The following is an 18,107-nucleotide window of genomic DNA, read 5'->3' as shown; positions in this document are numbered from 1 at the left end:
GTGGTTTAAGGTGAAGGCCCATTGCTGTCACCTTAGGATGACCAAGGTGTGCACTGAAGCACCACTATATCGATATCACCCACATTCTAAGAGCAAAATTATCGTTGCTCTCATGCAATTCCTGGTTCCTGTCATTTCAAGTTTAATTTCTGGTTCAGTGCTGATTAACTGCTACGCATGAGAAGTTATCACTGAAAATTGGTGTTGACTGTAGCAAAACAATTTAAATTGCCAGTGAGTAGCACTGTTAAACTGCTTGATCGCTCTTCACTAGTTCTTTTCAAATAACTGAGCAACCTATGATTGGCAACTCAAATTTTAAGCTCTGGGGTGCTGGCTATAAGTTATCTGCACGAATTTTAGAAGTGGCATCAGTTGAATGAGATTTTTACACTTTTTAATCACAGTTTAAATTGTCAAACCGCATTGCTCAGTTGTTCAGCAGTACTACTCATCAGCATTGCAAACAGTTCAGTGTCAGTCTTTCAGTGATATTAAACTTTAAAGTTTATTTTTATTCCATACCCCTTCTCCCACTTTAGCCTATTTCTGTGTGCTATTTTAGGTAGATTGTTGGAACCATAGGATTGACACTGTTTGAATTATTGCAGTTACAACTCTGTGATCCACTTGAGTCCAGAGGAGTTGATCACTGTTCAGATTGCACTCCTATAAATTCTCTTGAACAAATTGAAAGTCTGTGCCACTAATTTCATAATGAATCTTTTGGGTTGAAATGATTTGCTACATTAGCTAACAAAGAAGAAATAACATATTCAGCTTAAATATGTAGTGCAACAATAATTATTCTTAAAGTTTCAACATTTGAATCTTTTTTACCTTGCTATGCCCACCACACACCAACAGACTGCATGTGCAATCTCCCTGCCCAATCTTGGGGGGGGGGGGGGTTAGGGAGGGGTGTGGGGAGTTGGGGTGAAAGAAGGGGAGAAGTGAGCAGAGAGGTAGAAGTGGAGACCAGAGAGATATGACAGGGGTAGGTAAACAAAAGGTTAGGAGAAAAGTTTAATGTAATAATAAGAACTAAGTAGAAGAAATTTGGAGCTGTGCTGAATGCAGCTCATATATTAATGGGCTTTCGAGTACATTAGAATGGGTGACTGTGCTTAAAGCAACCCAAGTCATAACATAACCATGTGTGCAGTAAGTTGTTTTTAAAAAAGGACTGAATCAATCAGGCTCTAAAAGTACTAAACTGGGTGTTGCGTCCTACAGGCTGTAGGGTTGCTAGGCAAAAAACGAGATGTTGCTGCAGGGCACATGTAGAGGCCACCTTTGCCTTGTGTCTATTTCTATGGACAGCGGTCCATTGCCCTCCTACAGAGTACACAGTTCCTCCACCTGGAGCCCTCCCTCTGGCCTTTTCACTGCATTTGATCTGCTCGTTGAGAACAGTCAATGAACCTTAAGTTCTCTGCCGCTGCCACCATCACCACCACTCCCGAACTGCACTCTGTGCATTAGGATGCAATCCTGAGTTTGCCATCAAGCCTGCTGACCAAGGGTGGTACTGTTATTATCTGGATATTGACCTACGTGGCAGAGGCTGAGCGTCAGCTCTCAGACAAAACACCCCCTGTGGATCATTACCCCATCATCAAGCATCAGGCCATTGTGTCCATGACTGTCTCCAACCTCTGCTGCCTGGCTTGCTGTGTTCTTCCAGCCTTCTGCCTGTCTACTTTTTATTTTCCCACAATAGCCTTCCAGCTCATAATTGCCCAATCCCATGTAGCCCGTTTCTACCTCCTCCCAAAATTCACAAATAGGACTGCCTTGACAGATGCATGGTTTCTGCCCCACAGAACTTTATTTCTCCCTCCTTTGACTTTTTTTTTCTCCCTTTGTCCGGTCTCTCCCCACTTCCATCCATGATTCTTCTGACATTTTTGCAAAAGTTTCAAAATTTCCTGGTGGCAGGCTCCAGCTGCCACTTCTTCACAGTGGACATGCTGTCCCTTTTACATTTTCGGTCCTCTACTTCCTGGAAGGAAGATCTGAACCATCTCCATCTACCATCACCCTCCTTCACCTGGCCGAGTTCATCCTCACTTTGAATAGTATTTTAAACTCCTCTCACATTCTTCAGATTAAAGACGTGGCCATAGGTATCCACTCGAGCCTCCATCATATCTGCCTCTTTGTGAGGTAGATGGAACATTCCTTGTTCCAGTTTTACTCTGGTCCTTCCCACAACTCTTTCTTTGGTACATAGATGACATCAGTGCTGCTTGCCCCTCTCATTCTGAACTGGAAAAATGTATCAATTTCGCTTCCAGTTTCCAGTCTGCCCTCACCTCCACCTTGTCCATCTCGGACTCCTCCCTTCCCTTCCTCAACGCCCCCATTTCTGGGGATAGGCCAGGCACTGATGTCCAGTTACCTACACATCCTCACACCCTGCTTCCTGTAAGGACTCCATCCTATTCTGTTTCTCTGTCTCCATTGCATCTGTTCTGACGATGCCACCTTCTGCAACAAGGCCTCAAATGTCCACCTTTTTCTCAAGCGAGTTCCCTACTGTCATGATGGACATGGCCCTTAGCCTTATTTGACCCATCTCCATGAAACCCCACCCAACCCCAAATGCAATCATCGAAAGTGTAATTCTTGCCTACTTAACTCCTCCCTCCATTACCATCTAAGGCCCAGACATACCTTCCAGTTGAAGATGTGATTTACCTGTGTTTCATTCAATCTAGTAGACAACGTTTGCCTCTCAGTGTGATCTCCTCTACGTTGGGGAGATGAAATGCAGATTGAGTGACTACTTTGCAGAACTCTTACTTTCTGTCAAGCTTCCCTTTGCCTGCAACTTCAACATGCCACCATGTGCCCTCGCCAATGTTTCTATTGCATGCCTCTTGCAGCATAAATACCACTTTTTCCTCGCTGCTAACAGACCTGATGAAGAGTCACTGGACTCAAAATATTTACTCTTTATTCCCACAGATGCTGCCAGAACTGCTGAGTTTCTCTAGCAGTTTGTTTTTGTGTTTCAAACCTCTAGCATCTGCAGTTCGTTCTTAATCTGTTCAGTTTAAGATTAACATGGCTGAGACTAGAATCGTATGAAGTTAGCGGTTGTCGATCCTGGAATAATCAGGTTTTCAAAGTGTTTGAAATGCCTCTGCCCATCTTAATGTGGGCACTGAAAGTGAAATGATATTTAACACAAGGTATGCTGTTCCATCCTTACTGCAATATAGGGTACTACTGTAAAACTACCTGAAGAATTACCAAAAAAAACCTAATATTTATGGGCGGCACGGTGGCACAGTGGTTAGCACTGCTGCCTCACAGCACCAGAGACCTGGGTTCAATTCCCGCCTCGGGCGACTGACTGTGTGGAGTTTGCACATTCTCCCCGTGTCTGCGTGGGTTTCCTCCGGGTGCTCCGGTTTCCTCCCACAGTCCAAAGGTGTGCAGGTCAGGTGAATTGGCCATGCTAAATTGCCCGTAGTGTTAGGTAAGGGTAAATGTGGGGTATGGGTGGGTTGCGCTTCGGCGGGTCGGTGTGGACTTGTTGGGCCGAAGGGCCTGTTTCCACACTGTAAGTAATCTAATCTAATCTAATCTAATCTAATTTGTTTTGTAACTTTTGAAATCTAATCAACTGCAAAGTAAATTCAAATGTATTTTTTTCTGTTGAGTGGATTTTAGCTGTGAGGCTAGGCATATAAATTACTATTAGTTGACACAGTTGGGATTGTAAGCTTATTGCTTTTTATTTAAAAGATGTTGCTTGGAATGAATTGCTAGAAAATAGGAAAAACAAAAGTCTCAGTAAATGTATTTTGCATTTCGCAGCTTGTACAAATCATCATCAATACAACGCATCTGGAACAGGCCTGTAAATATCTTGAGGATTTTATAACCAACATCACAAATGTTTCCCCAGAAACTGTGCACACCACACGACTTTATGGACTGTCCACATTCAAGGTATGTACGAGTTGAGTATGTTAGCAGTGAACATTGGAACATTTCCTACTGAGGTCATGAGTAAGGCAATTCTGTACTTTAATAACTGTAGTATTGTGACTTCATGCTAGACCATAAGGGCCTGCACACTTCTAGTCACGCAAAATATTAAATTCAGATTTTTCTTGTAATCTGAAACTTTTGGGAAAAGGTATTAAATGTTCAGTTGAATGTCTATTGGCTCCCTTTTTTTTTGGGTGAACCAGCCATTGATCTGTGCTGGAAGTAAATAATTGACTTGCTTTCAAGAGTTTATTATGTAACTAAATGTAAAACTTTTCATATGCATTTTAGCTTTCAAAGGTGCAAGTTAATGCTTATGTTTTAATGACTCATCACTTAAATTTGTGAACTGCTATGTATTGAATCACTTCTAAAACTTTGTAGAGTGCCCCAGCAGTACAGTATTTGCAGTATCAACATAAATATATCGATTTGTGTTGTAATTTCTTTGAAACAAACTGGAAATAATTGCAATTCAATTTTAATAGCTTATTTTTCTTTGAAATTTGCTTCATTGAGAATTATGTTTTGTCTATATGTGAAGTGAAAATTTTGCAAAGTGATAAAGCATTCTAATATTTACTGATCATTGAAGCTGGCTTGGGGCAGTCTTTGCAATAATAGAGATACATATCTAAAGTTTAAATAATGGATTTTTGCAGGATGCTAGACATGCAGCAGAAGGAGAAATATACACAAAGCTTAACCATAAGATTGATGAGTTCGTACAGCTGGCTGACTATGAGTGGACTATGACAGAACCCAATGGTCGAGCCAGTGGTTATTTAATGGATCTTATAAATTTTCTCAGAAGCACTTTTCAAGTTTTTACGCATTTGCCTGTGAGTATTATATCTGAAAATGAAAATCCTAAAATAATAGTCCCAAGTATATTTTTTCTTTAAGATTATTCCATAGATCCTTAAAACACTTCAATTTTGACTGTTTTTATGACCATGCAGATTATTGTTTTATTTACACTTGGCTTAAACAAGAATTAAAATGTCACTCTTTCCAACTGACTTCCTTGAATGGTTCTTGAATAATGAGCTAAAAAGCAAACTGGCTTCACTGTTGGAAGAGAATTTTAATTAGCTACACAGGAGGCGTTAATCCAATTTTCAAAGACATCCAAGTGAATGGAGCAAACAGTAGCTGTACGTATAAAATGCTGCATTCTGACCAAGCTTTGATATTTAACTCCTTTTAAAAATCAGATGAAATAATGTTTAAAGTAATACCTTTCATGATGCAGTAGAACTGAGCAATGGAAGATACCTGTTCATTTGGGATATTTTAAAAATTTGCCACATTAGCACCAATTGAAGTAAGAGAAGCTGATTAGTACTTATCACTATGGATGTTAAATGAAAGGGATTGATATGGGCACACTGTGACTTTTATATTGTGAAGATGTCCACCTAGCAACTTATCTAAATAATACTATGTTTTGATTTTATTTTCCTTTTTTAAATTATTGGTGTTTACAGTTCTTTCCACATCTGTTTACATTTGATTTTTTGTTTTGATTTCCTTGCTGGGTTCCTTCTCAGAATAACGTCAGTCACCATGCAGCAATGTCGGTGAGTATCTGAAGAAAGCATGCACATCTGAAGGCTATGAACTGGCTACAGACTTGTTGCTCAAGTTGAGTAACCCTTGATATAAATTTAAGTCAACAACTAAACCCTTCCCTCCACTACTGGCTTTTGCTTGGTGTGTACAGAAAAAAATGGCTGAGAAATAATAGGACAGGCAGAAATTATTTAACAGAAATATTACAATGGAATACCCTTCAAAATGCATCTCTTTGTTGAAGTGGCCATTGGCTGTATATAATTAGCCCTTCTACTCAAAACAGAAAAATCTAAAACTGGTTGTTTTGATTTTGGCTTATAACTAGCATATAGCAGTGTAGATTTGTTTGAAAGGATAAGCTTCAGAGAGCATAAGCTTTCAAATTTTTATTAATGTGGCGTGGTTTTTTTTTTTGCTGTTCATTGAACTTGTTTTGTCCAGTCTTGTGTACTTCAGAGAGAAAACTATGAATTTAAGATGAAACTTGAAATTCACACATTTGAAAGCTTATCAAAAATTTTCTGTTTGTCCCAGTTTATTAAATTGTATTGTGTGTATACTAACACTTGTAGTCAAAACGTACCAGTGCAATCTTGTCTATCTTTAGTAGGAAATCATTGTTTTCTGTTGTAGCTACTTTTCTCAAGGACTCTGCTTCTGGTTAGAAGTTACAGCATTGAGACAGCATTTGCATTAAAGATCAATATTTTTGCTTATTGCAGACATCATTGGAAGCTAATTTAATATTTTCATCGGTTCTTAAAGTATTGGATGAGATATTAGTTATGTTACTAAATTTTCATGATATAAAGCAATTAACCTAAAAAGTCAGTATTGCTTAAGAATAACCTTCTGTCCAATATATCTGAAGAAACCATATGGTAACATAATTTTTAGGTAGTTAATTTAATGCCTCTTAAAATATTGCATTTAGTGTACAATTCAAACAATGGATGGCCCGTTTTGCATCATACAAAAATTATGAATGAAACCAATGATTAGTGTATTTGTGTGCATGAAAGATCTGTTTCTAACTTTTTCCTTTCCATACACTTCTTTCTAAACCTCTTGATGGTGCAATATGAGACACCCATGTGGCAACTTGCTGCATTTTGCAGATACTCAACACAATATTCAAAGCTTTGAATTTACTGTACAATTGTCCACTTTTATAGATCAAAGTAGAGATTTTGAACTTTGTAAGCTTCACTCAAGTCTCCTTGAGTCATTTGACCTCCATTGTAATGCATGGATTGTGTCTGTTTCACTTGCAACACTACCCACCTACATTTTCTACCCACTTTTTCCAAAATGAAGTTGAACAAAAGCATTGTTTTTAAGATTTGCTAAAATACAATTCAGATGGTCCAGTTGCCTGAAGAAAAGGTGTGTTTGTTTGTGGGATGGTGACATTTGGAATCCTTATGCGCAATGTGAGGTAACACTTCATTGCCCTATGTGGCAATAGCAGTAAAAAAATTAAGGTTTGTGATGAAGGATGAATTGGACATGAGACCTCTTAAGGGCTGTAAGAGGGAAAAATATTCTGAATTGTGAAAGGAGAAAAGTACATCCTTCAGCAAGGAGGGAGAGTTTCTGTGAAATGATAGGAGGAGAGATGAGTGTTGGTAGGAATCAAGGAAAGTGAGTCAAGAAGATAGTTTGAAATGGGGCAATAGAGCAGCTTTGTTGTGCAATAGAGAATGTCGGCATGAAGTGAAGGAATAAGGAAAACCATATTGAAAATACATTGCAAGTAGCATAGAACACCGATATATATGAAGCAAGAATTCTTCTGCAAGCATTTGGGGAAAGCCATGGCCGTCGTCTGCTGTACAAGATATGTTCATGGCTTTATTGGACTTAGCAGCTTGCTTGCATCTGTGACAATTTTATTGAATCTCTTAAAGTATTTGCTTTAGCTATACACGTTTTAAAAAACAAAACATTGACTAAATTGGTATAAATGATAGCATTTGTCATTCGTTTTTATTTCATGTGAAGTGACTTTGAAATCTTGCATCAGTCAGTGCATGTCATATTTTGTACACAGTAATACAGGTACAAGAGGTTCACGTCTTAATGGAAAAAATGCATGGTGTGACGTCTTGCCCTTTCTATGTCAACCAAAATGCCATGACTGAGTGACTTGGGAGCACAACACCAGCAAGGTTCAAGTAATATTACAAATTTATATAAACAGTAGATGATCTATTCACCTTCTCCCTCTTCCTAGTCTCCTGATTAGTTTGTTATATAATGACTTGCTAAGCTTTCAGTAAAAACAGAAAATGCTATGAGTACTCAACAGTATCTGTGGAGAGAGAGACAGACAGCAGTAGACTCAATGGACTGGACGTTTGTGAAGGAGATGGGAAGCCTTGCCAACAGTGACATCTTGCATTAAAGGTGGAAAGCACTGCCTGATGATTCCATTCCAGGAAAAAAAGATGGAAGACTTTATTCTTGCAGACACCATGTTAGTCCCTTGCTTGATATCGATCTCTCCTGCCTATGTTCCTGGGGTTACTTGCAAGAATTTGATAGATTAATGCATACATGTTGTGGTAATGTAATTGATTCCAGAGTTTGCTGTTTGTGCTATGACAGATTGTTATAGAGATATACACAGAAACAGACCCTTCAGTCCACCTCAATCATGCCAACCAGATATCTTAAATTAATGTACCATTTGCCACCATTTGGCCTATATCCCTCTTAACCCTTCCTAGTCATGTACCCATCCAGATGCCTTTTAAATGTTGTAATTGTACCAGCCTCCATCACCACCTCTGGCAGCTCATTCCATACGCACCTCACCTTCTTTGATACCTTATCAAATGGTTGCCTCTATCTTAAACCTATGCCCTCTAGTTCAGGACTCCCTCACCCCAGGGAAAAGACCTTTGCTTATTTATCCTATCCATGCCCCTCCATGATTTTAAAAACCACTACAAGGTCACCCCTCAGCCTTCGACGCTCCAGGGAAAATATCCACAGGTTATTCATCCTCTTCCTGTAACTCAAACTCTCCAATCCTGGTAACATCCTTTAAATTGTTTCTGATCCCTTTCAAGTTTCAGAACGCCTTATAGAAGAGAGTCCAGATTGCATGCAATCTTATAAAAGTGGCTAAACCAGTGTCCTGTATAGCTACAATATGATCTCCTAACTCAAGCTCTAATCAATAAAAGCAAACATTCAAAATGCATTCTTCACTACCCTGTCTACCTGCACTTCCACTTGCGAGGAACTAATGAACCTGCACTCCAAGATCTCTTTTTTGTTTCCCAGCAACACTCCCTGGGACCTAATTATTAAGTGTCTAAGTCCAGCTCTGATTTGCCTTTCCAAAATACAGCACCACACACTTATCTAAATTTGCCACATCTATCACTCCTTGCCCCATTTGCCCATCTGATCAAGGTCCTGTTGTATTCTGAGGTAACCTTCACAATTTTGGTGATATCTGCAAACTTACTAACCATACCTGCTATATTTACATCCAAATTATTTAAGTGACAAAAAGCAATGGACCAAGCTCCAATCTTTGAGGCACACCACTGGACATAGGCCTCCAATCTAAAAATATACCCTCTATCATCACCTTATGTCTCCTACCTTTGAGATAAATGTGTGGGAGTTTATGTAGAACAAAGCTGGTGAAGACAGCCTCCTCTGATAGTGCAGAATTGAGAGTTTTGGTATGAGTTACTATAATAAGTGCACACCAGTCACTGCTTGTGTTTTGACCGTGGCATTTAGTTCTCAGATGCTCAATCTCCCTGACATAATGCATAAATAGTATAATTTAAACTCTTAGCAAAATAAAGTAGTGAAGAAAGGCAAAAATGCCAGAGTACTTAGTGCAAAAAAAAGCACAAAACCAAAGTTTCCCACTAAACTCACCATATAAAAGGACTACCCCTGAACGGAGACCCCCAGGTTCAGATCCCACTTGGTCCACAGGTGTCATAGCATCTCTGAACAGGTTGATTAGGAAAAAAGGTTAAATTTTTCAAAAGTATTCTGGCAGAGGACATCATAAGGCTTTTCTTTTGTAAATCTATAGAGGCTTTCATATATCAAAACTCAGTTTTGTAGCCTTATTTATGCTTTGGAGAAAATTGGTCTTGTGTTCAGGCTGAATTATTAAATGAATTAGAGATCCTCAATATTTGCAGTCTTTTCGTATTCATAACTAAAGGATCTTCATTTTGACACATTATTCCAAAGGTATTAATATATCAAATTAATACTTGCACTGTTTTGTCACACTAACTATTGTAATTCAGTTATGACTCCGATCTCCACAATCAGTTCAGCAAGGGTGAGTTTGTTGTTAGGGTTCCCTGTCCTTCCTGTTTTTGTTCCCTGCCAACTCCCCACCTTCCTTCCTAGGCAGACAAAAACTAATTTGTTTTCAGTAGAATCTCTGATTTTAATAAAGTTTGATCAGTTTCCTTGCTAGAATGGATAATTGGTGAAGTGTAAGCATAATGTCTGAAATCTCTGGACATTATAGACAGTTTTGAATTCAAGAATTAAATTGTCTCTCCCCTCTTTTTGAGCAAGTGAGTGAAAACAAACAATTCCTGCAGAGTGAAACAGGCTTCATTTGTGTTTATAAGGCTAGAATCTCTTTAGCCTGTTCTTAATTTGCATTTTAAGATCATTAAGATTTGCATATTAAGATGTTTGGATAGCTGGTTTGTGCCTTGTACAGATACAATCTCAAAGTACAAATGATTTGAACGTAATATTGAAAAAGTACAAGTCTTGAACATAGTTAAGTCTGTAGATTTGTTTTATAAATTGTGGGATAGTGGGGCATGTAATTGTGCTGTTGAGTTGTTTTGTGTAGCTCGAATTGCAATTTACAAAACCTCTTGCATTAATCAGTTTGCTGAGGCATAGAATAAACTCCTAGCTATTTGTATTCTGCACTGTTTGAAGCTAAATATGTATGAAACATTTTAGCTTTCAATTGCAGACTGATGAAATTAAAGCTTTACTTCTGTTTTGAAGACTATGCTCTTCTTGAGTAATGGATGTTAATGCAATATTTTTGTTCATTAAGGATCCAGGAATCATTTATACAAGAAGACACCATTTTTAAAGGCCTATTCTTAACTGCATTTGGTTCCAAAGACTGTCACTAAAGTCCAGATAGGCAGAAAATGGGCTTTGTTATAGATTCCACCAAATGTTATCTTCTGTTTTAGATTGGCATATCTTGGCAGGGAAGATGGATGTATCTGTCACTGGCTGGTTAATTATGTTGCCGATTTTTATTTTTCCCTGACAGCAGGTCTTTGACTCTTAAGTGGCTCAATGCAAAATGAATTAGCAGACTGTAGTCATGTTTCTCATTTGCTATGCCCTGACTGGTGAATGGAGCTCATAAATCATATTGACTGGCACTAAACAGAATGATGAAAGCTGCTTTTTGTACAGCTAGTGCAGATAGAAGTATCCAACATTGGTGACGTACCATCAAAAATGTATACATTCCCCCTTTTGGGAGTCTTAAAGTGGCAACTGTTCTTAAAGCTTTTGGAGCACCTGGGTCTGAGCCAACTCATCATAGATATTTTGAGTTAATTATTTTAGCTTAACAGCTTTTCTGTTCAGTTGTGATTCAGCAGAAATTCTTAACTCTGTGGAAAGATGCCCTGTCATTTGTTCCATCTTTGACCTGATCATTTGATTAATGAGTAGAACGAGAAACTGAAGTCTGTTTTTAACATTTTAATTCCTTAAGGCAAGTAGATACCTTAATGTGCCAATTTTACATTGATAAATAAGCACTATTCTAAAGATCTCCATTCTGTTCCTTCCTTTCATGTTATTATTTACACACCTTTTAGTATGTTGTCAGGTGTGGGTCAGTCTTTTTGATTTCATAGGGCTTCTTTATTCTCAGGTCTTAACCTTGGCTTAATATTAATGAAGTTAAAGATATGAAGTTTACCTTTAATGTGTTTTAATAGATGACAACAATTTAGGTTGATGGTTTAGTGCTTAAATGCTCCTTGTTTCAGGAAAATTTCCTGTCTCTCTTTTATTAGTTAGCATGTAATCATCCCTAGGCTAATCAAATTAATAATTAATTCAAGTATCAATGACATTTTGAGTTACTCATTTAGTAATAAAAATTTTCTCATCGTAATATTAAATGTCAAAAACTTACTTCTCCTGTTGTCAAAAAGTGTGGTGTTAGAAAAGCACAGCTGGTCAGGCAGCATCCAAGGAGCAGGAGAGTTGACGTTTCAAGTGATGAAAAGTTTATGCTCAAAACATCGACTCTGCTGCTCCACCGATGGTGCCTGACTGGCTGTACTTTTCCAGTGCCACACTTTTTGCCTCTGATGTCCAGCATCTGCAGTCCTCACTTTCTCCTACTTCTACTATGCCAATTTTGATTGACTTTTTTGACCCATAGAGATCACCTCTATAACTTTCAATATAGACAAACCTGAGCATTCCAAATTCTGTTGTTATCCTGCAGTGCAGCAATGCCTGTTCTGTATCAGAGATTTTGCTTGGCTAAAGCAGAACCCCAGCTAGTAAGGTTTCCACACAATCGAATTGGGAAGCCTCCCAAATGGGAGACGGCACAAATAGTATATATACAACACTTTTTTGGAGATGTGCTTTATCCTGATGTTTGTTTGGTTTTAATATTACTTTGCATGTAATGGGATGACAGAGCGGGGTACAGGCATGGTGTAGGCATGGTTGGACAATAATTTTAAGTACCAGTTTCTGCGATTGAATGCCGGTCTCCTTAGTTTTATGTTTGCTCGGAGATTTGGGGGGAGTTAGAATGATTCCACTAAGCGATGGATTAAAAATTGCAAGGCCTAATGGGCCTTTCTATCATGAGTAGGTAGCAAAAGGCAACTTGGGGGAAGGTTTTTTTTTTCTGAAACGTGATTTTGCATAGAGTAGTCATTTGCTGTATTTTGTGCACTTGACTTTTCAATGTAAAATGTAGTTTATAAACCATTAGACTAGTGACGTGCATACAAAGTTTAGTTGGATGAAAATACTGAAACTGAAATTAAACGTTCTAAAATAACAGACGTTACTGCATAACAAAAGCAAATTGATAAAGTATCCTTTTAGATTTTTTTCAGTAAACATTCCATTGTATTTTATTCTGTGGAATTGCTTATTTCCTAACTTGCATGCTGAGCTTTTATGCCCTTATCTTTTTAAAATCAGTGAAATAAGGTTTACCACCACAAAATATGTACTTCCTGTCACATAAGACTTGACAAAATACCCATCTCAAAATTTGTAACATAATATTTGTAAACAAATACCCATCTCAAAATTCTGTCTTAAGACATGCAGTGCTATGAACTTCAGAAGTAGACTTTGCATTTTATTTTGAATTTAGTTTCTCATCTGAATTAAGTAGGAGATCATGGACTATGCTTTCTAGTATTGACCCCTATTTTTGGAAGGGTATCTAGTAGTGAGAGGATTGATAGTCCCTTCCTTGTTGGCATACTGAATGCTGACTCCCTGTTAAGGCTCACATGAATATTTGTTTGAGGTAGTTGGTGCCATCTGTTAAAGTTTACCCGGTTAAAAAGCTACTACCTTCATTTGGAGGAAAACTCAAGCAAAAGTGCTTGGAAAAATTGTCAAAAATAGCCAAGTGCTTTTGAGATATAACAAAATATTGTATTTTTTAAGTCAAATTGTAGCAGGAATGAGTTTAGTTAAACAGTTTATTGCACAATTTAACCTAGTTATTAATCTTGCTGTGATAATGTTGATCCTCTAATTATGATTTGATGTCAGTGATTTTTAATATTGCTTTTGTATAAAAACAGGAAAGCAAATTGTGGCCAGCTGTAACGTAAGGATGATATGAGGTAGACCCAGTGAAGTACTTAGGTGGAGAGAGAACCTGAACTGTAGTTTTGAAAGTTAGTGCAAGCCAGCTTCAGTTACAGGCCACTCTGAATGCTGAATCTTCACAGGTCATCTTTGCACTCTTCCAGTGCCCAAAATTTAAGACTGTCTTTATGTGGATATAACATTGCTCACCACCAATGGTATCAAGCTACAAAGTGACTTTTAAAGACAAAATATGTTGCAGTGCTTCACTGGAGCATGATAAAGCAAAATGATGGCAGGCCACATAAGGAGTCATTTGGTCAGATGACCAGATGCTTAGGCCTAGGATGAAAGCAGAGTTATTTTTGGAAAGAATTGTTGATCATTTTCAGAGCTTAAAACTGGTTAAGTTGGGAGTTTATTTTTTTAAAAAACTGTCAGTTAATAAAGTGTATTAATACAGCTGTAATTGACCTCAATTTAGCTATTGATTTAAATAATCCCCATGGTGCAGGCTATTCAGCTTCATGTACTGTTTTGTTTTTCCCCTTTGTTCGCTTCGTTTATCAGTGAGGCTTGTTTCCAGGCTCCATCTTAGCCCCAGTCTCTCATAATTCTTACAGCTGTTTTGAACTTTGCCACATCATCTGTACTTGTGCATTCCCTGGTTTGTTTCTCCAATCACCTTTCCATCCTTTAATCCAGCACAGACGCTCCCCCCGCACCCCCCTCCCTACCCCTTTCTTTCATAGTGTAGGTTGGTGATTCCTGCCTTTTCATTCATATCCATTTGTCATAACCAGGCAATGCCTTTTCTTCCCCATGCCCAAACCAATACTCTCCCACATATCTGTCGCTATCCCTTTCTACATGCTTCTCCTAGGTGATAACATCTGCAGGCTTGGGAATCATTTTTCTCATGTACGGTGTATGACTACATCAAAACCTTTTATCTCTATTAAACATTCCAGTACCATTAGTGCAGCTTGCACATCTTTCCTACATTGTCTGAGTCAATTTCTTATTTTTTGTTTAAGTTGCTTATCTTTGTAACCTTTGCTGTTTTCTCTGGAGTGTCGGAAGCTGAGGGGTGACCTTTGTAAATTTAGAGTCATGAGGGGCATGAGTAAGGTAAGACATGGTCTTATCCCTGGGGTGGGGGAGTCAAGAACAAGGTGTAGGTTCAGAGCGAGAGCAAAGATTTGTAATGAACCTAAGGGGCAACTTTATCACGCAGAGGGTGGTGCTTGTATGGAATGAGTTACCAGAGGAAGTGGTGAGACGATTACAATATTTAAAAGGCAACTGGATGGGTATATGAATAGGAAGGGTTTGGAGGGATTTGGGCCAAGTGCTGATAAATGAGACAAGATTAATTTAGGATATCTGGTTGGCATGGACCGAAGGGTGTTTCCGTGTTGTACGTCTGATTATGACAATGCTGCAGTTACTTTCTTTACCACTAATTTGAGACAATTTATAAATGCAAGTTATGGATCTGACAGTATAAACAGTGTCTCTAGTAAAGTTGATTTTCAAGAATTAGTTCTTTTTAACATTTTAAAAAGGATTAATTATCATCTTGGACCTCCATAATACAAAGTTTGCTGTGAAATTCTTTGTAATAGAGTATGTTTCCAATTTACTTGTCTGGTCGCGTGTATCCAGCTTGCAAATGATTGCTGTGTTGTTGGAAGCCCAGTGTGCATGATTTTTGTTCAAATCAATGACCTTGTTTTGAGGAATACACCAGGTTGTTGCTCCAATTGTAACATACATCTTTGTTTTGCCTTTTGCGGGGAGTTGATGGAATAAAATAAGTGATATGCAAGTTTACCTAGAAAAAGGGAGTTGTCTGCACTGAGGTAACTCAGCACAGATGTATTGTTAACATTAGCACAGGTTATACATACAGCTTTGTATATTATCTGGATTTCTGACATACTTCAGAATTGAATATGATGGAAAAATGAAATTAGTAAGAATACATTGCTCAGCATACTTTTAGAGGAATCAAAAGCAATTCAATGCATGTTGCATTGAAATACTTTTATTTGCAAATTGGCCAGTATATTTGTTTTGTCAAAATTATTTCAATTATATTACATTTATACATAATTAAAATTTCTGGGTGTAGTGACTTTAAATTTTTTAAGTTAAATGTTAGTCATAAAGATGTATTCATTAAAGTTATTTAAAATGCTGCTACATTATATAAATTGAATGCAAGAATTTTGGTTGACAATCTATTAATCTGCTCATACAGTTATTACATTATATAGGTAAAATAAATAGGTCATGGAGCTGATTTGATGGAATAGTATGTTATGCTGAAATGCCATACTTAATCCATTAAATTAAAATTACATCCCATTAAGTACCTCAAACCTCTTACTCTGTAATTGAATGAACTGCAGGCATTGATTTTTAAGTTTCCTTTTCTCATTCATATCGAGATTGCTTGGGGAGGAGAGCTGCTTATCTTACAATGTGATTAAGCTTAGGTTTGGAAACTCTTGAGCATGCTGGTTTTGCATTGTCATACTTTTTTTTTCATTGATTTTATTCAAACTGTTTTTAAGATGTCTTCAATTTTAAAAGAAGTGATATCCTCTAGGTAGTTTAAACATGCAACATTTCAAATAAAAATAAAGTCATGCTTTAGAACTTTCATGACACCATTTCCAATAAGGTAGTATGGTGAAGACTATAATTTTTCTGTGCGTGAAATAAATTTAGCATAAGGGTATTAAGTTTTAAGTGGTAGTTTTGAGTAAGAAAGCTGGGGTGGGGGGTGGAGAAAGATGTTTCGATGCATGCTGGAATTGTGTTGCAGTAAGGAGGTCACAGGGTTGATGCTTTCTTGATCTGAGGGAGAAAATGTGTTTTTTTTTAAGCTTATAGATCATTGTACTCTATAAATCATTTCCATTCAATACTTTTTTATAGATGTTCAGTTTCATGACACATTTCAGCCATATACCTCCTGGGGGAGTACCCTCAAATATTGTTATTTGATATAGCAAGAATAATTCAATTCATCTGGATTTCAAAAAATACTGGAAGTACAACGTTTTTATACGCTGCATATATGGAATAAAAGGCACAGATATATTTTAGTGATATGCTTTAAGGTAGTATACTTATTGATAATTAATACAATGATCACATCAAAGCCTTGAACTCTAGGTAGAATTTGTTTAGGAATGATGCATATGATGTTCCTTATAGCTTTTCTGGCAAGAGATCTGCGGTCATGGTTTCCCACCCTGATTGATCTTGCGCATCTGATACCACTCTGCGACATTTTGTAGTTTCTCCTACACTTAAATCAGCACTTCGTGATATTGTTTGTTCCTACTCCTCTCCACTTTCCCCTTTACAAGAGATCTCTGTAAATTTTCAAATAGCCAAGATATGACATTTTCTTTATTGGAATCCACTCTTCAGAGTTCTTTTTAGTTTGCAAAATTTAAAGTACCTCTTCATTATCTGTACATACAATTTTTAGCTTGTCCACTCATCTACAATTTAAAGGTTTTCATTTTCTTCGACTGAAAGTTTTTGTCCAGGGTTTCTGAGGCACACAAGATGGATAAAAGTAGTATCTTGTAACCTTTTTTTCCTCCTCATAAATCTGAGCTTGTTCACAAAATTACTTCTGCCTACATCATCTATCCTTCTAACATCTACATTATTACCGGTCATCTTCTGTTACCTTTTGCAAATAAAACTGAAGCATTTACATAGGCATTCTTGGGGGAAGGACTGAGTGGATGATCCACTTCTCTTGCGGTCCTTAGCATCACAGATGCCTATCTTCAGCCAATTGGATTTACTCCACATGATATCAAGAAAAAGCTGAAGGCATGGACACAACAAAGACTATGGGCCCTGATAACATTTCAATAATGATACTGAAGACTTGCGTTCCAAAACGAACTGCATCCTTAGCAAGCTGTTCTAGTACTGTACTCTGTACTACTCATGACAACTCAAGATACTTCAGTCTCGATGTCCAAATGCGGCAAGACCTGGACAATGCTCAGATTTTGATGAGTGGCAAGTAATATTCATGCCACATGAGTGCCAGGCAATGACCATCTTCAACAAGAACAAATTTATCCAGTGGCATATTGACAACTAGTCTCAGTAATGGTGACTGTAAGTTTTGCCAATTGTTATATAAAAACCCATTTTTATTATGCATTAACCCATTAACAACTCCATCCAATCAAAAGTGTGTTAACTCTTAACTGCCCTCGAAAGTGACTTTGTTAGCTGTTCAGTTCAAGGGTCATCAGGAATAGGCATTACATGCTGGTCTTGCCAGCGATGCCCAAACCCAATGCAAGATTTTTTTTTTTCAAAAATAGAATAATTTCAGCATATACATAGTTGAACACTTTTTTTCTTTTGCACAGCCTACAAAGCACAAAATGTTCTTCACTACTTCTAGATATTTATCAAAGGTTGTTCTTCGGTTAAATATTCCTCCTCTTATTCTGAATCTAAATCCTGACTGCATTTTACTAATGACTGCTTCAAATGCTTTGTTTTTTCTTCCTATAATTTTTACGTTGCCTTTTAATGAGCCACTCCTTTAAAGTTTATAGTTTTAAATGATTGCTCACCATTGCTACAGATTTAAATAACTTTATGCA

At 37.5% G+C, this 18,107-nt stretch overlaps 1 protein-coding gene across 11 annotated transcripts in view; it reads left to right on the top strand.

Moving 5' to 3' along the window:
• Window positions 1-18,107, top strand: part of LOC122561094 (exocyst complex component 6-like) — a 203,710-nt gene that overhangs the window by 92,199 nt on the left and 93,404 nt on the right. For 6 of the 11 annotated variants that reach the window (XM_043712491.1, XM_043712482.1, XM_043712483.1 and 3 more), the window contains exons 17-19: window positions 3,832-3,966; window positions 4,671-4,850; window positions 5,562-5,591. In XM_043712491.1, coding sequence (XP_043568426.1) covers window positions 3,832-3,966; window positions 4,671-4,850; window positions 5,562-5,591 — 345 coding nt within the window. The remainder of the gene's footprint in view (window positions 1-3,831; window positions 3,967-4,670; window positions 4,851-5,561; window positions 5,592-18,107) is intronic. The other 5 variants (XM_043712485.1, XM_043712488.1, XM_043712493.1 and 2 more) reach the window with 1 other exon arrangement.

This window comes from Chiloscyllium plagiosum, chromosome 22 (genome assembly GCF_004010195.1).
Source record: "Chiloscyllium plagiosum isolate BGI_BamShark_2017 chromosome 22, ASM401019v2, whole genome shotgun sequence".
NCBI lineage: Eukaryota > Metazoa > Chordata > Chondrichthyes > Orectolobiformes > Hemiscylliidae > Chiloscyllium > Chiloscyllium plagiosum.
Note: the sequence above shows the minus strand (reverse complement) of the source record. Positions and strands in the feature narration are given on the sequence as shown.